This window comes from Strix aluco, chromosome 13 (genome assembly GCF_031877795.1).
Source record: "Strix aluco isolate bStrAlu1 chromosome 13, bStrAlu1.hap1, whole genome shotgun sequence".
Classification (NCBI taxonomy): domain Eukaryota; kingdom Metazoa; phylum Chordata; class Aves; order Strigiformes; family Strigidae; genus Strix; species Strix aluco.
In genome coordinates this window covers 10103217-10115501 of record NC_133943.1, presented here as the reverse complement: position 1 = coordinate 10115501, position 12285 = coordinate 10103217, and the positions used below count along the sequence as shown (strand labels likewise).

Genomic DNA, 12285 nt, shown 5'->3' with positions numbered 1-12285 from the left:
TGGTGGCCGAGGCCGCCGAGAAGACTAAGGAGGGGGTCCTCTATGTCGGTAAGGGCCGGCTCGGCCTGCCTGCTCCCTGCCTGTCCCCCGGCTAATCCCTGCCCGTCCCCTGCATGCCCCCTCTGCCTGCCCTTGCCTGATCCTGCGTTTGCCCTTGCGTCCTCCAGCCCATCCCCCTGCCCCCCCCCGACCTGTCCCCGGCCCCGCTCCCCAACACCCCCCCTCTCCTTCCCCGCCACGACGACCCTGCCGGCGGGGTGCCCGGGGGCAGAGGGCCGGTGCCCGCAGTGCTCTGCCCAGCCCCTGCCCGCAGGGCATGTGCAGGCAGGAGGACGGTGCCCCGCGGGCAGTGGCAGGGTCGGAGCTGATCCCCAGGCTGAGGGGGTGGGACCCCCGGGGACCGGGCCCCCTGCAGCCCCCGGCGGTCTGAGCCCGAGGGCCCCGTGGCTCCTCGCCGAGGATGCTCTGGGGCAGGATGGAGGTGGTGACCCCCGCGCTGGGATGTGCCCGGCACGGAGCAGAGGGACTGAGAACACGTTTGTCCCCCCGGAGAGGCCGTGTCCTGGAGCGCATCCCACACCACGGCTCTGCCGACATCTCCCCAGCACCCAGCCGGCGGCTGGGGGGGTCCCTTCGTGCTGCCCCTCGGGGCTGGGGTCCATTCGGGCCAAGTCCTAGAAGACCTCGCAGGCAGGGAGCAGGCAGCTCCCGGGCGGCAGTGTGCCGGGCTGTGATGGTGGGCTGCTCAGGGGGGAGCTGAGGCTGCCCCTGCCTGCAGCGGGAGGGAGGGCACAGGGCTGGGGCTCTGTCCCGCTCCGGGGAGCACCAGCTCTGCGGGAGGGCTGAGGCCTTGCAGCTGTTCCTCTGGGCAGTGGTGGGTGCCTGCCCTGGACCCCCACCCCTGCCCAGGGGTGCATGCCCTGGAACAGGGGTCCAGCAGCTCAAGGAGTGCCTCGAGGCCCCATCCTACAGGAGCTGCCCAGCCCCTGCCTTTGCCCCCATCGCAGACACCCTGCTCCCATCCTGGGGGGGTATCCTGGCATCTGCGGGCAGAGTCAAGCTGCCTGAAGGGAGCCTGGCAGGGTGGCATGGCCAGCGGCAGCACCTGGCCCCAGGGCACTCCGGCTGTGGGGCTTCCCATGCCATGTTGGCCCCAGCTCTGCGTATGGATCCCAGCTCCCGCTCTGCTCGATGGCACGGCCAGTGTTCACCGTGCCCAACTGTGCCCCGGCATGGCGCTGGGTCCCAGGGTCTCTGTCCTGCCTGGCACATGGTGGTGGCCTTGTGCCACCTCAGGCCGGGCTCCTGCAGGGACCGGAGGAGCCTTGCGGGGAGCTGGGTGGGTGCTTGGCCCCCCTGGCTGCCCTGGGTTGTGGGCAGGATGCTGCCCCGGCTCCTAGAGCCCTGCCAGGGTCCTGGGCATGGCACATGGCAGAGCTCGGCCACTGGCCCCTCTAACCCCAACTCTGTCTCTTTCTACCCCCAGGGAGTAAAACCCAAGGCGTGGTGCAAGGCGTCACCTCAGGTATGGTCTCCTCCAGCTCCTTGCCCCGGTACCCCTCTGGCCCCGAGAGCGTGGCCGCGCTAACGAGATCAGAGGCTAATTGAGGGGCTGATGTCACCCGGCTAAAGCCTCTTATATAACAGGGCCCCGCAACGAAGGATTTGCGGCGGCTGCTCACACTCCCTGCCCAGCTGCAGAGCAGCGTCCCGGCCCCCTCCCCTCCCCAGCACCCGGGCAGGGAGGCGGGGAGGGCCTGAGCCTGCCCAGAGCCCCCCCACCAGCACCGCCCCGTGTGGTGTGGGGCATGGAGCCACGGCTGGGCACCCCTCCCTGGCATGGGGAGGGGGGCACTGATGGCCACCCCCGGCTCTTGCAGTGGCTGAGAAAGCCAAGGAGCAGGCATCCCAGCTGGGTGAAGCAGCGTTCTCGGGCGCGGGCAACATCGCGGCGGCCACTGGGCTGGTGAAGAAGGAGGAGTTCCCTGCGGACCTGAAGGTGAGACCCCCCGGCCGCTGCCATGCCTGCGGGGAGGCTGGTGCTTCCCCAGGCTTGGTGGGGAGCCCCTCGGCTGCTCCCCAGCTTCGCGGGAGGGACCCCGAGGGTCCCCAATTGCCCCGGGCAGGCTCCACTGCCCCACGCGTGCCGGCTGCGTGTGCGGATGCTGCGGACGTGTGCGTGCGCGGGCTGCTGCATGGCGGCCGGCGACGCATCGCTCCAGCGGCTTCGAGGTGACCTGACAGCTGCGGGAGCGCAGGGGTGGGGAGGGGCGGCGGGGTTCGCATCTTGCCGCCCCCCGTGAGCCGTCGGCTTCCAGCTTAGCCCAAAAATAGCATCAGCTGAAGAAATGAGGCCACCGCCGCTGCACGGGGGAATCGGCTGCCCCCCCCTTTTTCCTCCTGCCAGCCGCTCTGCCAGCCCCGGGGAGGGGTTACCCAGCACCGCCCACCCCTGACAGGGATGCAGGATGCTCCCGCAGCCCCCCCTCCCGGCACCCACATGGTGCCAGCACCCATCGCCTGCCTGGGGCCGGGGCTGGGAGCGGTGTGGGGACACGCACACCCAGACCCTGCTCCCACAGAGCCCCGCCTGTCACCTCCTGGCCTGGTGGGCTGGTGTGTGCCTGGGGTGCCTGCTGCACCCCCCAACTGATGCTCCCCATGTAGAGCCCCCCATATTGTGGGTGCATTGCTGGTCTCTGCCAGGTCCTCCCACCCCGCATCTGGCAGGGACAGGGAGGGTGGGTGATGTGTGAGGGGGCTGTTTGCGTGGGACTGACCCCCCGGTTCACCCCCAGCCGGAGGAGGTGGCCCAGGAGGCTGTTGAGGAGCCGCTGGTCGAGCCGCTGCTGGAGCCAGAGGGGGAGAACTACGAGGAGCCCCCGCAGGTGAGGGGACGGGGTGGCAGAGGGGTGCAGGGTGCTGTGGAGGGCATGGGCTGCCAGCGCTCAGCGCACCGGTGGCCATCGCTGTCCGGAGCAAAGCCCAGAGCCTGTCTGCTCCCAGGTGCCCCATGCACGCAGGCCTGCAGCCTCTCGGGCAGGCTGGCCCGGGGCTGGGGGGGGACAGGGGCTCTGTGCCCAACCTGGGCTCTCTCACTTGTTCTTTCTTTCCCCACCCCACAGGAGGAATACCAGGAATACGAGCCAGAGGCATAATGGACCCCCGTCCTCGCCTCTTCCACCAGCAGCACAACGAACCGCCGGTAGCCCCCTGCTCCTCCCCAGCCGGCCCTGGCCGGTGTCCGCATGCCGGGGAGGAGCAGGGGTGCCCCTGCCCCGTTCGCTCACGAGTTCTTCCTCCAGTTCCGTTCCAAGGGACCGTGTCCGTGTCTCTGTACCGTGTCTAGCAGTGAGAAAAACCCGCCATGTCCAAGCCCCCGAGCCCCGGCGCGTGCCCGAGCCGTGGGCGCTGCCCGCAGGGGCTGGTGTGCGTGTGTGCGTGCGTGTGTCCATGAAGCCCGGGTTTGTGGCTCTGTATCCCTCCCAGCGCCATAAACCCCGGCTGCGTCCCGGTGTGTCTGTGTCTGTACAAAGCATGTTTACCTGCTCGCGGGCTGCTGTACATTTTGCTTGCACGCGTGTCCCTGTGGTTCTGCTCTGGTCATTGTGGAACTATTTTTTTTTATATATCTCTCTCTATCTATGGGTGGACGGGTCTTTTGCCTTTGTGAACCCTTGGCGCCCAAGCCCGCTCCCCAGCCTGCTGGGTGGTGGCGGTGCCTGCGCCCTCCCCGAGGTCCCGTAGTGCCAACGCTGTGTTGTGACGTGGCATGGATATCCCCCCGCCCTCGTCGCTGGATGTGCAATACGAGGGCAGCTGCCAGTGACACAGCTGCCCCCGTGTCCGTGAATAAAGCCAACTCCTGTCTGTAGCCCCCTGGTCCTGGTTGTGGGTTCCCTGGGGAGAGGGGTGGCCCTGCGCTTTGGTGGCAGGGGGAGTTTTGGGAAGAGGAATGAGGGGCCGGGGCAGACTAGCTGAGTCTAGTCTGGGGGAGGGGGCAGGACTGGGTCCTCGTGAGGACAAGATGCCTTCCTGTCTGCTCGCTGCTGTGTCAGCAGCAGGTTACCGTGCCCTGGGCCTCCAGCCACACTCTGGCTGAGGCCTGGGGAGCAGGCCCTGTCCCCATGCCACCAGCCTGTGTGCTGGCTGCAGTGCTTTGCGGCCGCAGGTGAATGCAGGGGCCCTTTGGGGCTGAGAACAAGACTAGACACAGTCCTGGGTTTGAGGTTCCCTCCCCGCAGATGCTGGCTGTGCTAGCAGAGGGGGTTCAGGTGCTGGGCACAGGCTTTCCCCAGTCCTCCCTGCAGCAGGATGTGCTGCTGTTTGTAAGGTACCTCCTAGAGATGCACCCCAACCTCATGCTAGAAGCACAGAGCGATGGGGAACCTCTCCTCTGCCATCCCCACCTTCCTGCGTGACCCTGCTCCCCTCAGGGGGCCGGGGACATGGCTGGCACCCGCGGCTCGCTCAGCTGCAGCGTGACCACCGCAAGGGCAGCTGGCTGCCACGCACCGCAGAGTGATGCCCACCACAGCAGGGGGTCCTGTGCCCACCCCAGAGTGCTGTCCTTGGGCCTTTGGCCCCCCCTGGGGCAGGGCCACCAACACAGCCCAAGTCCCCAGCCAGCCTCCAGTCCCTTGGCTGCAGCATGGGCTGGGGTGAGAGCCTGGACTGATTCTCCCTGCCATGAATATCAGATTAAATCCCCCACTCTTGCTGGCTCGCCAGCTTTGCCGGCAAAGAGCGAAGCTGCAGCAGTCAGCACGGACACACAACAGGTTTGCTGATGCCTGCAAATCCCTGCCCTGGCTCTGCTCCCCGTGTCTGTGCCAGTTGCAGCAGTGCTTGCAGCGCCCACCGTGCATTATTAAATGGACCAAGACGGCTGTTCCTGGGGCTGGCTGTGCTGTGGGCTGCCCCCTCCCCTAGAGTTAATTGTATATTTTCCTTCCTTTATCCAATTCTGCCAGCTGTGGGCAAGCAGACCCAAAACAGCATCAACACGGCTTCCTCCAGTGTCCGGAAGGCTGTAAAGGGGCTGGGGCAGGGCGGGTGTGGGGGAAGACAGTCCCCTGCCCAGGAGAGCTGAGAGCCAGGCAGTAGAGAGAGAGAACGTGCTCAAACCAACCATTTATAGAGACCAGGGTGTCCCCTCCACACCACACATGGTGTCCCTGTGCAGCAGGACTGTGACTCTCACCGTGCGGCTGGCAGCGAGGCCCGGGGCAGCCCTGCCGGGTGCTGGGTCAGTAGGTGAAACCGGCCTCATTGTACACAGTGAACACCTTCTCCAGAGCACACAGGTAAGCAGCGGTTCTCTGGTCCAGGCCCAGGTTGTACCTCGCAGCCACGGTCATGATTTGCTAGGGAGAGAGGAGAGCTGTGACAGCGGTGTGTGCTGGGAGGGTCTGGGGGCAAGGGGGGCGCAGAGGATTCAGTGAGGAGGGTGCAGGCAGCCCCACGCAGGTGAGCACCAGGCCAAGGGCCCAGGAGCACCCAAGGGGGAAGAGGTCACCCCCACGCCAAACGACCAAGGGGGCAGCTCTGTAAGACCTGGAGCCACCTACGAGCGGGTCTGGAGCTGCTTCTCCCACTGCTGCCCTACAGTGCTCCCCTGGGGACAGGCCCTGCGCCCATGGGTGGGCTCCAGGCACTCACTGCTGAGCACAGCAGCCCCCCTGAGGGGTGGCACGAGACAGTCCCCCCCCCAGCACTGCACCCCCGGCTCATCTGAGCAACTCTGGAAATGGGGCACAGGGGGTTGTGGGAACGGAGAGAGGGGCAGGGACCCAGCAGCAGCAAGGGACACAGCAGAGCACGAGGCTTTGCCCAAAGCATGGGTACAGCCACCACTGGGCCTCGTGCTGCCCTGCCAGGAGTGGCGATGGGGTGCTGTGCATGGGCACCCCTCAGATACAGCGCAGAGCCTCTGCAGTAAGGCAAGGGGCCCATGAGCAGGGATGGGTGAGGCAGAGAGCCCTCGGAGGTACCTTGGCTGACTGCTCCATGGTATAGGCCAGTCCTGAATACACAATGTCCTTCTCTGAGGCACCCTGAGGGGGAGAACAAGTGAATCCTTTGTGGGAGAGGCTACAGATTGGCCCCCCAAACCCATTTATCAAACACAGCCCCTCTGCTTGGCGCAGGACCCCCACAGGTGCAGCTGGATCCAGCACATGGCTCCTAAGGGACCCCGTGCAGCCCCCAGCAGCACCCTCAGATGGTACCAGCACACACTGCATCTCCATCCCATCCCCTCCATCAGTGGGATGAGTGCATGGGGGGCTCCGTGTGTGCCAAAGCTCAGCTTTCAGCATGGAGACAGCAGACAGGAGCATCTGGGAATGGGAAACAGGTCAGCCAGGACAACCCTCCACAGTCATAGGCACTTACAGTCACACGGGCCTGGAACTGTGGGGACGGGATGATGGGGATCTCCCCTTTGGACTTGCCAAACCACTGCTCCAGGCTGTGCTGAACTGACTGCAGGAGGTGGTAGCTGGAGTCCCACTCGTACTTGAAGCTGAGGCGCCCGTAGCTAACGTGGTTCAGGTTCTTCAGCCACTCAAAGAAGGATACAGTCACACCACCTGCATTCACATACACGTCCTGCCAAGGGCAGTACATACTTCAGATTTGCTGCTTAGGGTGACCCCGAGACCCATGACCGATCTGGGGATCTCTCCTCCTCTGCCTTGGGTCCCTCCCCATACCCCTGGGTGCTGCCCTCAGGGACAGGCCAGAGGTTACTTGGATGGCCAAATCCTAGAGCCACAGTGGCTCTGCACTGCCTCTGAGCAGAGACACGAGCTGCTCTGACACCCCGTCTGATGTGGCACAGTTTGCTGTTGGCCCACCAGTGGCTGCAGGACATCCTGGTGCTGGCCAGGAGCCCCATGGTCTATCGTTGCTGCAGCCAAGAACCAGGAGGGTTCAGAAGGGAAACCAGCATCTGAGAAGTGCTCAGGAGCTGGGGGCAAGGCAGGGAACAGGCTGACTGAGACAGCACCATCAGCGCTGCCTGGTCCCAGAGCCTGGCTAGATCCACATTGGAGCAGCTGACAACATATGGACATACCGGGATGACCAGGATGTTTCTTTGCAGGAGTATCTCGTGTGCTGCTGGTGTAGTGGGGCCATTGGCAGCTTCTGCAATGATCTGAGAGCACAAGCAGAGCAGAGGTGACATAGGTGAAAGAAATAAAAGAAGAAATCAGCACCAGGCTGCTTCCCCTGGTGCTGCAATTCCCCCACCAGGCCGTTTCTGGTGGCAGGGGTCCGGGCACTCGCCTCCCCACTGGAGCTGTTCAGGATGAGCAAAAGCTCAGAGCTCGTGTTTCGCTCAGAATGATTAAGGGCTCAGCCTGCAAAAGACCTTGGCTGTGACAGAGTCCCAGGCCCCAGTACGCCCTGTCCTTCGGTCCCTGGAGCTCACAGTGAAGGGAGGAAGCTGGTATTTGTAGCAGTCCTCTGCTTTGCTCACTCTTATCTGCTGCCTATGATTTTCAGTGTCAACACTGTGACATCCAGTACCTTCAAGGGTATCATCTCCTCTGCCCTGGGAGGAGGATCTGATAGAGCAATGAAGACTGAGGATGCCAGAAGAGCCAGCAAAGGTCACTCCAACGATCCTTGCTCCCTGCCTGCAAAGGGAAGGGCTTAGGCTTTTCTCCTCCCCTAAATTATGCCATCTGCCACCTCTGCCTCACGCTCTGTCCCTCTGGCACAGCGGGCAAGTTATCAGTGCAGTGATGGGACACATCCCTGGGGTGCTGAGTGCCAAAAATGAAGGTTTGGCTGGGCTGCTGTCACTCGCACACCAATGCAGGGCCTGTTGGGAGTGTGCAGCGCAAGTGCTCTGTACCTTTGCTTGCACCCGGGGTGCATTCTCCCCTGTGAGCTGCTTCTCAATAGCGGCAGGGATGAGGATGTCGCAGGGCACCTCCAGGACGCTGCCGTTGTAGGACTCTGCTTTTGGAAAGCCAACTATGGTGCCGTGACCCTGGAATGAGCAGGAGAGTCCTGCTGGGCCCAGACTGGCAGTGTTGAGCACTGCCCTCAAAGCTGGGCTCTGCGGGAGATGAGGGGCAGCCCCCTTCTCTGTGGGTGTTTCAGAGACAGGCACTGACTACCCTCCCCTAAGAACAGGAGCTGGGTTAACTGGGCTCGACTCACCTGCTCATAGTCTTCTAGCTCCTTGGGGTTGATGCCTCTGGGATTGTAAATGGCTCCATCTGTCTCCCCAACACAGATGCAGTGGGCTCCGTACTCATGCAGGTACTTCATGGTGTGCAGCCCCACTTTGCCAAAGCCCTACAGCAACACAGAGCAGAGACGGTCTGGGCAGAGGGGAATTGTGGGGACAAACACTGCAAACAGACCCGCTGCTCTGGTAACAGCCCCCTCCCAGGAGCCTGAGCTGAGAAGCACAAATAGGAACCCCGGATCTAGCAGTTCTTGGTGAATGTTTTGGCTGGATGGTGACTAGGACGTGGAAGGACAGAGATCTCCCTGGCTCGTTAGAGGTTTGTGAAAAGCAGAACCCATGGGATAAGGACTTCCAGCTCAGCTTGTCTTTATCACCTCCAGAGCTCTTGGACGTGATATTCCAAGAACAGCATGCCATTCAGTTTCTAAGAGCTGATCTTGATAGAAAACAAATCCAGTGAGAAACCCAGTCCCTTGGTGGGCACCACACAGCGTCTAGGCACATCCGAGCAATTCTCCAGCACCTCACGCTGAGGGGCTGTGATCGGCTGCCACGGCACCGGCACAGGGCAGGGCTGTGGGGGTAGCTCAGCTCTCCTTACGGGAACAGATGGTTTTGCACCGTGTGCCCCAAAGCACTTGCCAGCTTGGTAAAGCTCCTAAAAGCAACAGTGGTTCCTGAGACTGCAAAAACAGCTCCCAAACACAGCAAAATCATACACACAGTAGCCAAGGACGTCAGCCTTCTCATTCTCTGCCGTATCAGCGAAGCAGAAGGATGTGCGGAGAGGAAAGGGATGAGCAAAGGCAGGGCTGTTCCCGAGGGCACTGCGGGCAGCAGCGCCGGTACAGCCTCGGTTCAAAGCCTCTTCCCCGCGGCAGGGAGCTGCGTCGGGGAGCGAGCGCTCGGAGGAAAGCACAGAGTGCTGGCCACAGGCAAGACTTCAGCTGCGTGGTTTCCAGTTTATTTCTCCCTTGCAGAGAGCAGTGGCCTCAGCAGGAAACGGGCAGCTGCGGGCAGAGCGGGCAGTGGATCGGGGCAGCAGTGCCTGGCCGGGAGCAGGAGCTCCTGGAGCTACAGCAGGGGGAAGCACCTCACCGCAGCAGTGAGCAGGCCCTGGGCTGCAGGGAAGGGAAGCTCCTTCCTGGGAGCAGAGGGTAAAGGCAGGGCTGGCACCCTCTGGGTCCCACCGGACTCCCAGGCCGCTGGGCAAGGCAAGGCCAGCGTGGGCCAGACCCACAGAGAACCCAGAAGAGACGGGGGCTGCACCCACAAGCAGGACCTTTGCCATGGGTAACATGACAGCTTGCCACGAGTGGTTTGGAGGTGACAGAAACGTGACATTGTCGCTGGGGTTGGCTTTTTCCATCCAGTCTGGCAGAGTCCCCTGTGTCCTGCCACCTCGCCGCTCTACCTGCCGCACAGGTGAGGGTCAGTCGCAGCTTCCATTTTATGAGCGTTTTCAGGCAGGATGGCTACAGAGAAATCTTGGGAATGCCTGTGCCGACTGAGCAGTGCAGCACCCCTGGACTGCCGATTCGAGTTTCTAAGAGATCAGCTCTTAGGAACTGATCCACACACAGCAGGTCTGAAAGACTGCTCAAACGAGTGCCAGCTGTCACAGGATGAGGAGAGATTTGGGAAATCATGTCCAGGCAGCACTGCAGGAGCTGAGGCTGAAAGCTGTTCTGGAGAGGAGGGGCAGAAAGGTCCCGAGGAAGTGTCCTCTTCAAAGCTCTGGCTGGGCTGAGCACTCACCTGCAGCACAAAGGTCTTGCCGGGCAGGCCGGGGCTCAGGCCGATGCAGTCCATGTAGTCTGTGTTGGTGATGTAGCTCTCGATGCCATGCAGGACCCCTCGCCCCGTGGCGGAGCGTCGCCCATGGATGCCTCCCTGGCTGATGGGCTTTCCTGTCACACACGCCTGGGTGTTGATGTCCTGCGAGGCCGGGGTGGAGAGAAAGAAGGTTAAGGTCTCACCTGGTGCAAGTCCTCTAGAGAGGACTTTCCCCAAGCCTCAGCTTCCCTCACACTCTCCTAACCCTCACCTAAACCTAAAGCAACTCACTGGCACGGGCCTCTGGGCACAAACCCTCGTAGTGCCCACAGCATCCCAGGGTCCAAACCAGCACTGTCAGAGCTTACCCGGTACCCCAGCGTGTGGGTGTAGGTGTCAGCTATCCAGGACATCTCCCGCTCTCCAGTACTGACATCAGGGGCCAGCACATCAATCCCAGGCCCTGCGGAGGTAGAAAAATCTGTCAAACCCTGTCTTTGCAATTTGATTCTCTGCTCTGTACAGCCAGGTGATTTCTGCAGGCTGGTCATGCTCTTGGGCACACCAAGGAGTCCCCTGAGCAAAGCGTGGTGCTGCCCATGTCCCAGGGTCTCCTCAGCTTCTCTCAGACATGAATAACTGGCTTTCACAGGGTCTTTGTTGTGTTCCTTCTCAATACTTTCAAGTAAAGAGGAATGTAAAGGTCTTTGCCTTGTGACCAGCACCCACTGAGCTCTCTGTCACACGCTGAGGCAGGATAAACCTTCACTCCTCCCTGTGACTTCGCAGGCCAGCAGGAATGAGGGTAACACCCAGGTGAGGCCCTGCCCATCAGTAACTGGGAGACACCCTGGGCCAGACCCCACAGTGCTTGGTGCTGGAGGAGGCTCCTTCTGCTACAAATTCACAGCACAAGCAGCGCAAAATGGCGATCGGACAGCAGAGCACCAGGGCAGAGAGTGCTGCTGACAGGCAGTGAGGGAGCGGCAGCCTCTGTGCCTGCCCAGCCAGGCAGCCACTGCCCGCTCCCCTGCCTGCAAGCCACAACTGCTTACAGAACTGGGACAAAACCACTCTCACCTATAAATCCCTTCTTGGCCATTTCTACAGTAAAATGCCTTGTTATTTTCTCCAGCTCCTGTTCCTGTGCAAGAACATCAAAACACAGTTGTTACTACAGGCCCCAAGAAAAATCACAGAGCCATGGTGCAGCATCCGGCAGCTGCCCTGCTCTGCCTGTACAGGTCACACCCTGACGTCTCCAGGGAGTTAATTCACAGCAGCTGGGGACCCTGGATCGAAAAAAAAGAGATGTGTGAACTCCTGGTGCCTTTGCTCACTGCTCTTCCAACCCCTCGCTGATTTGTACCTTCCCCCAGCACAGCAGGCAGCGGCAGGAGCATCCCTACTCCAGACTCCTTCAGCGTGTCTCTGGCCAGATGCGCTGACCCATAAACCAGAGCTCCCCACCCCTCTTCCCACCCGAAGCTGCTTTTCACAGTCGTTGGGTGAGTGTTACTCACCACAAACATCTCCTCCTGCTTGTCAGAGTGCACCGCTGTGATACACACGGAGAGGGAGGGCTGTGCAAATGGAGCGTGAGTTATGGGCCGTCGGCGGAGGAAGGAGAGGAGTGAACTCACCGAGTATTTACTTGGATCAATCCTCACACCCGCCATGGCACCACCAAAAGGAACATCTGGAAAAGACCGGGTAAGGCAGACAGATGTTCTCTGCCAGCTCATCTGCTTCCCGGGGGAGGAGGTGACTACGGCAATCGTGACCTTGTTGGCGAATCCAGGCATGGGGCCAGCGCTTCCCGACCCCACACATGGCTCCTCTCTAATGCCATGCGGCCTCTGCGGAGCAGAGCCAAAGGCAGGACAGGATACGGGCCCTGAGCCTGCCACAAACGCCACCAGCCAGAGCTGAATCCATGACAACCCAGGCACAGAGACTGCATCTGAGAAGCACGATGCTTGACGCTCCCTGATTAACACAAACATCCCGGACTGCCAGTGGCGTATTCTGCAGCCGCAGCAAGCCTTGCCCTCACACATCCGTGCCCAGAGGAACATCCTGCACTTCTGGAGCACTTCTGATATTCAAAGCACCTAACAAGCTTTTCTGACTCACTGTATCACAGCCCCATCCCATGCCCAAGTCTCCACACGCTTTACATTCCTCTTGTACTTACCCACTATGGCACATTTGTATGTCATTAATGCAGCCAGGGCTTTTACTTCATCGGCACCCATTGAGCTGCTGAAACGAACCCCTGGGAAAGGAGAGAAAAG

General features: G+C 61.5%; 2 protein-coding genes across 2 annotated transcripts in view; one reads left to right on the top strand and one right to left on the bottom strand.

The window, feature by feature from the left end:
- SNCB (synuclein beta) overlaps positions 1–3874 on the top strand; it is a 4262-nt gene extending 388 nt beyond the window's left edge. Inside the window, 4 exon segments of the mRNA XM_074838807.1 lie at positions 1487–1525; positions 1881–1999; positions 2799–2888; positions 3126–3874. Of these exon segments, the coding sequence (XP_074694908.1) occupies positions 1487–1525; positions 1881–1999; positions 2799–2888; positions 3126–3158 (281 nt within the window). The 3' untranslated portion in view covers positions 3159–3874.
- A 1375-nt stretch (positions 3875–5249) lies between these two features.
- On the bottom strand, positions 5250–12285 carry LOC141929154 (glutamate dehydrogenase 1, mitochondrial-like). Its single transcript, XM_074838319.1, has 11 exons — positions 12186–12285; positions 11632–11687; positions 11069–11132; positions 10357–10451; positions 9971–10150; positions 8179–8316; positions 7868–8005; positions 7082–7162; positions 6397–6612; positions 5994–6056; positions 5250–5366 (listed from the first exon to the last, which is right to left on the bottom strand). Exons 1-11 carry the CDS (start codon positions 12244–12246, stop codon positions 5250–5252), a joined length of 1209 nt encoding a protein of 402 aa, XP_074694420.1. The 5' UTR covers positions 12247–12285.

Bases quoted from the DNA above. Each gene is read 5' to 3' on its own strand.
- LOC141929154 (XM_074838319.1), bottom strand. From the start codon at position 12,246: ATGGGTGCCGATGAAGTAAAAGCCCTGGCTGCATTAATGACATACAAA. The intron at 11,133-11,631 runs GTGAGTTCACTC...GTTCTTGCACAG, and splicing joins TTGATCCAAGTAAATACTCG to GAACAGGAGCTGGAGAAAAT. The intron at 10,452-11,068 runs GTGAGAGTGGTT...CTACCTCCGCAG, and splicing joins GGCCAAGAAGGGATTTATAG to GGCCTGGGATTGATGTGCTG.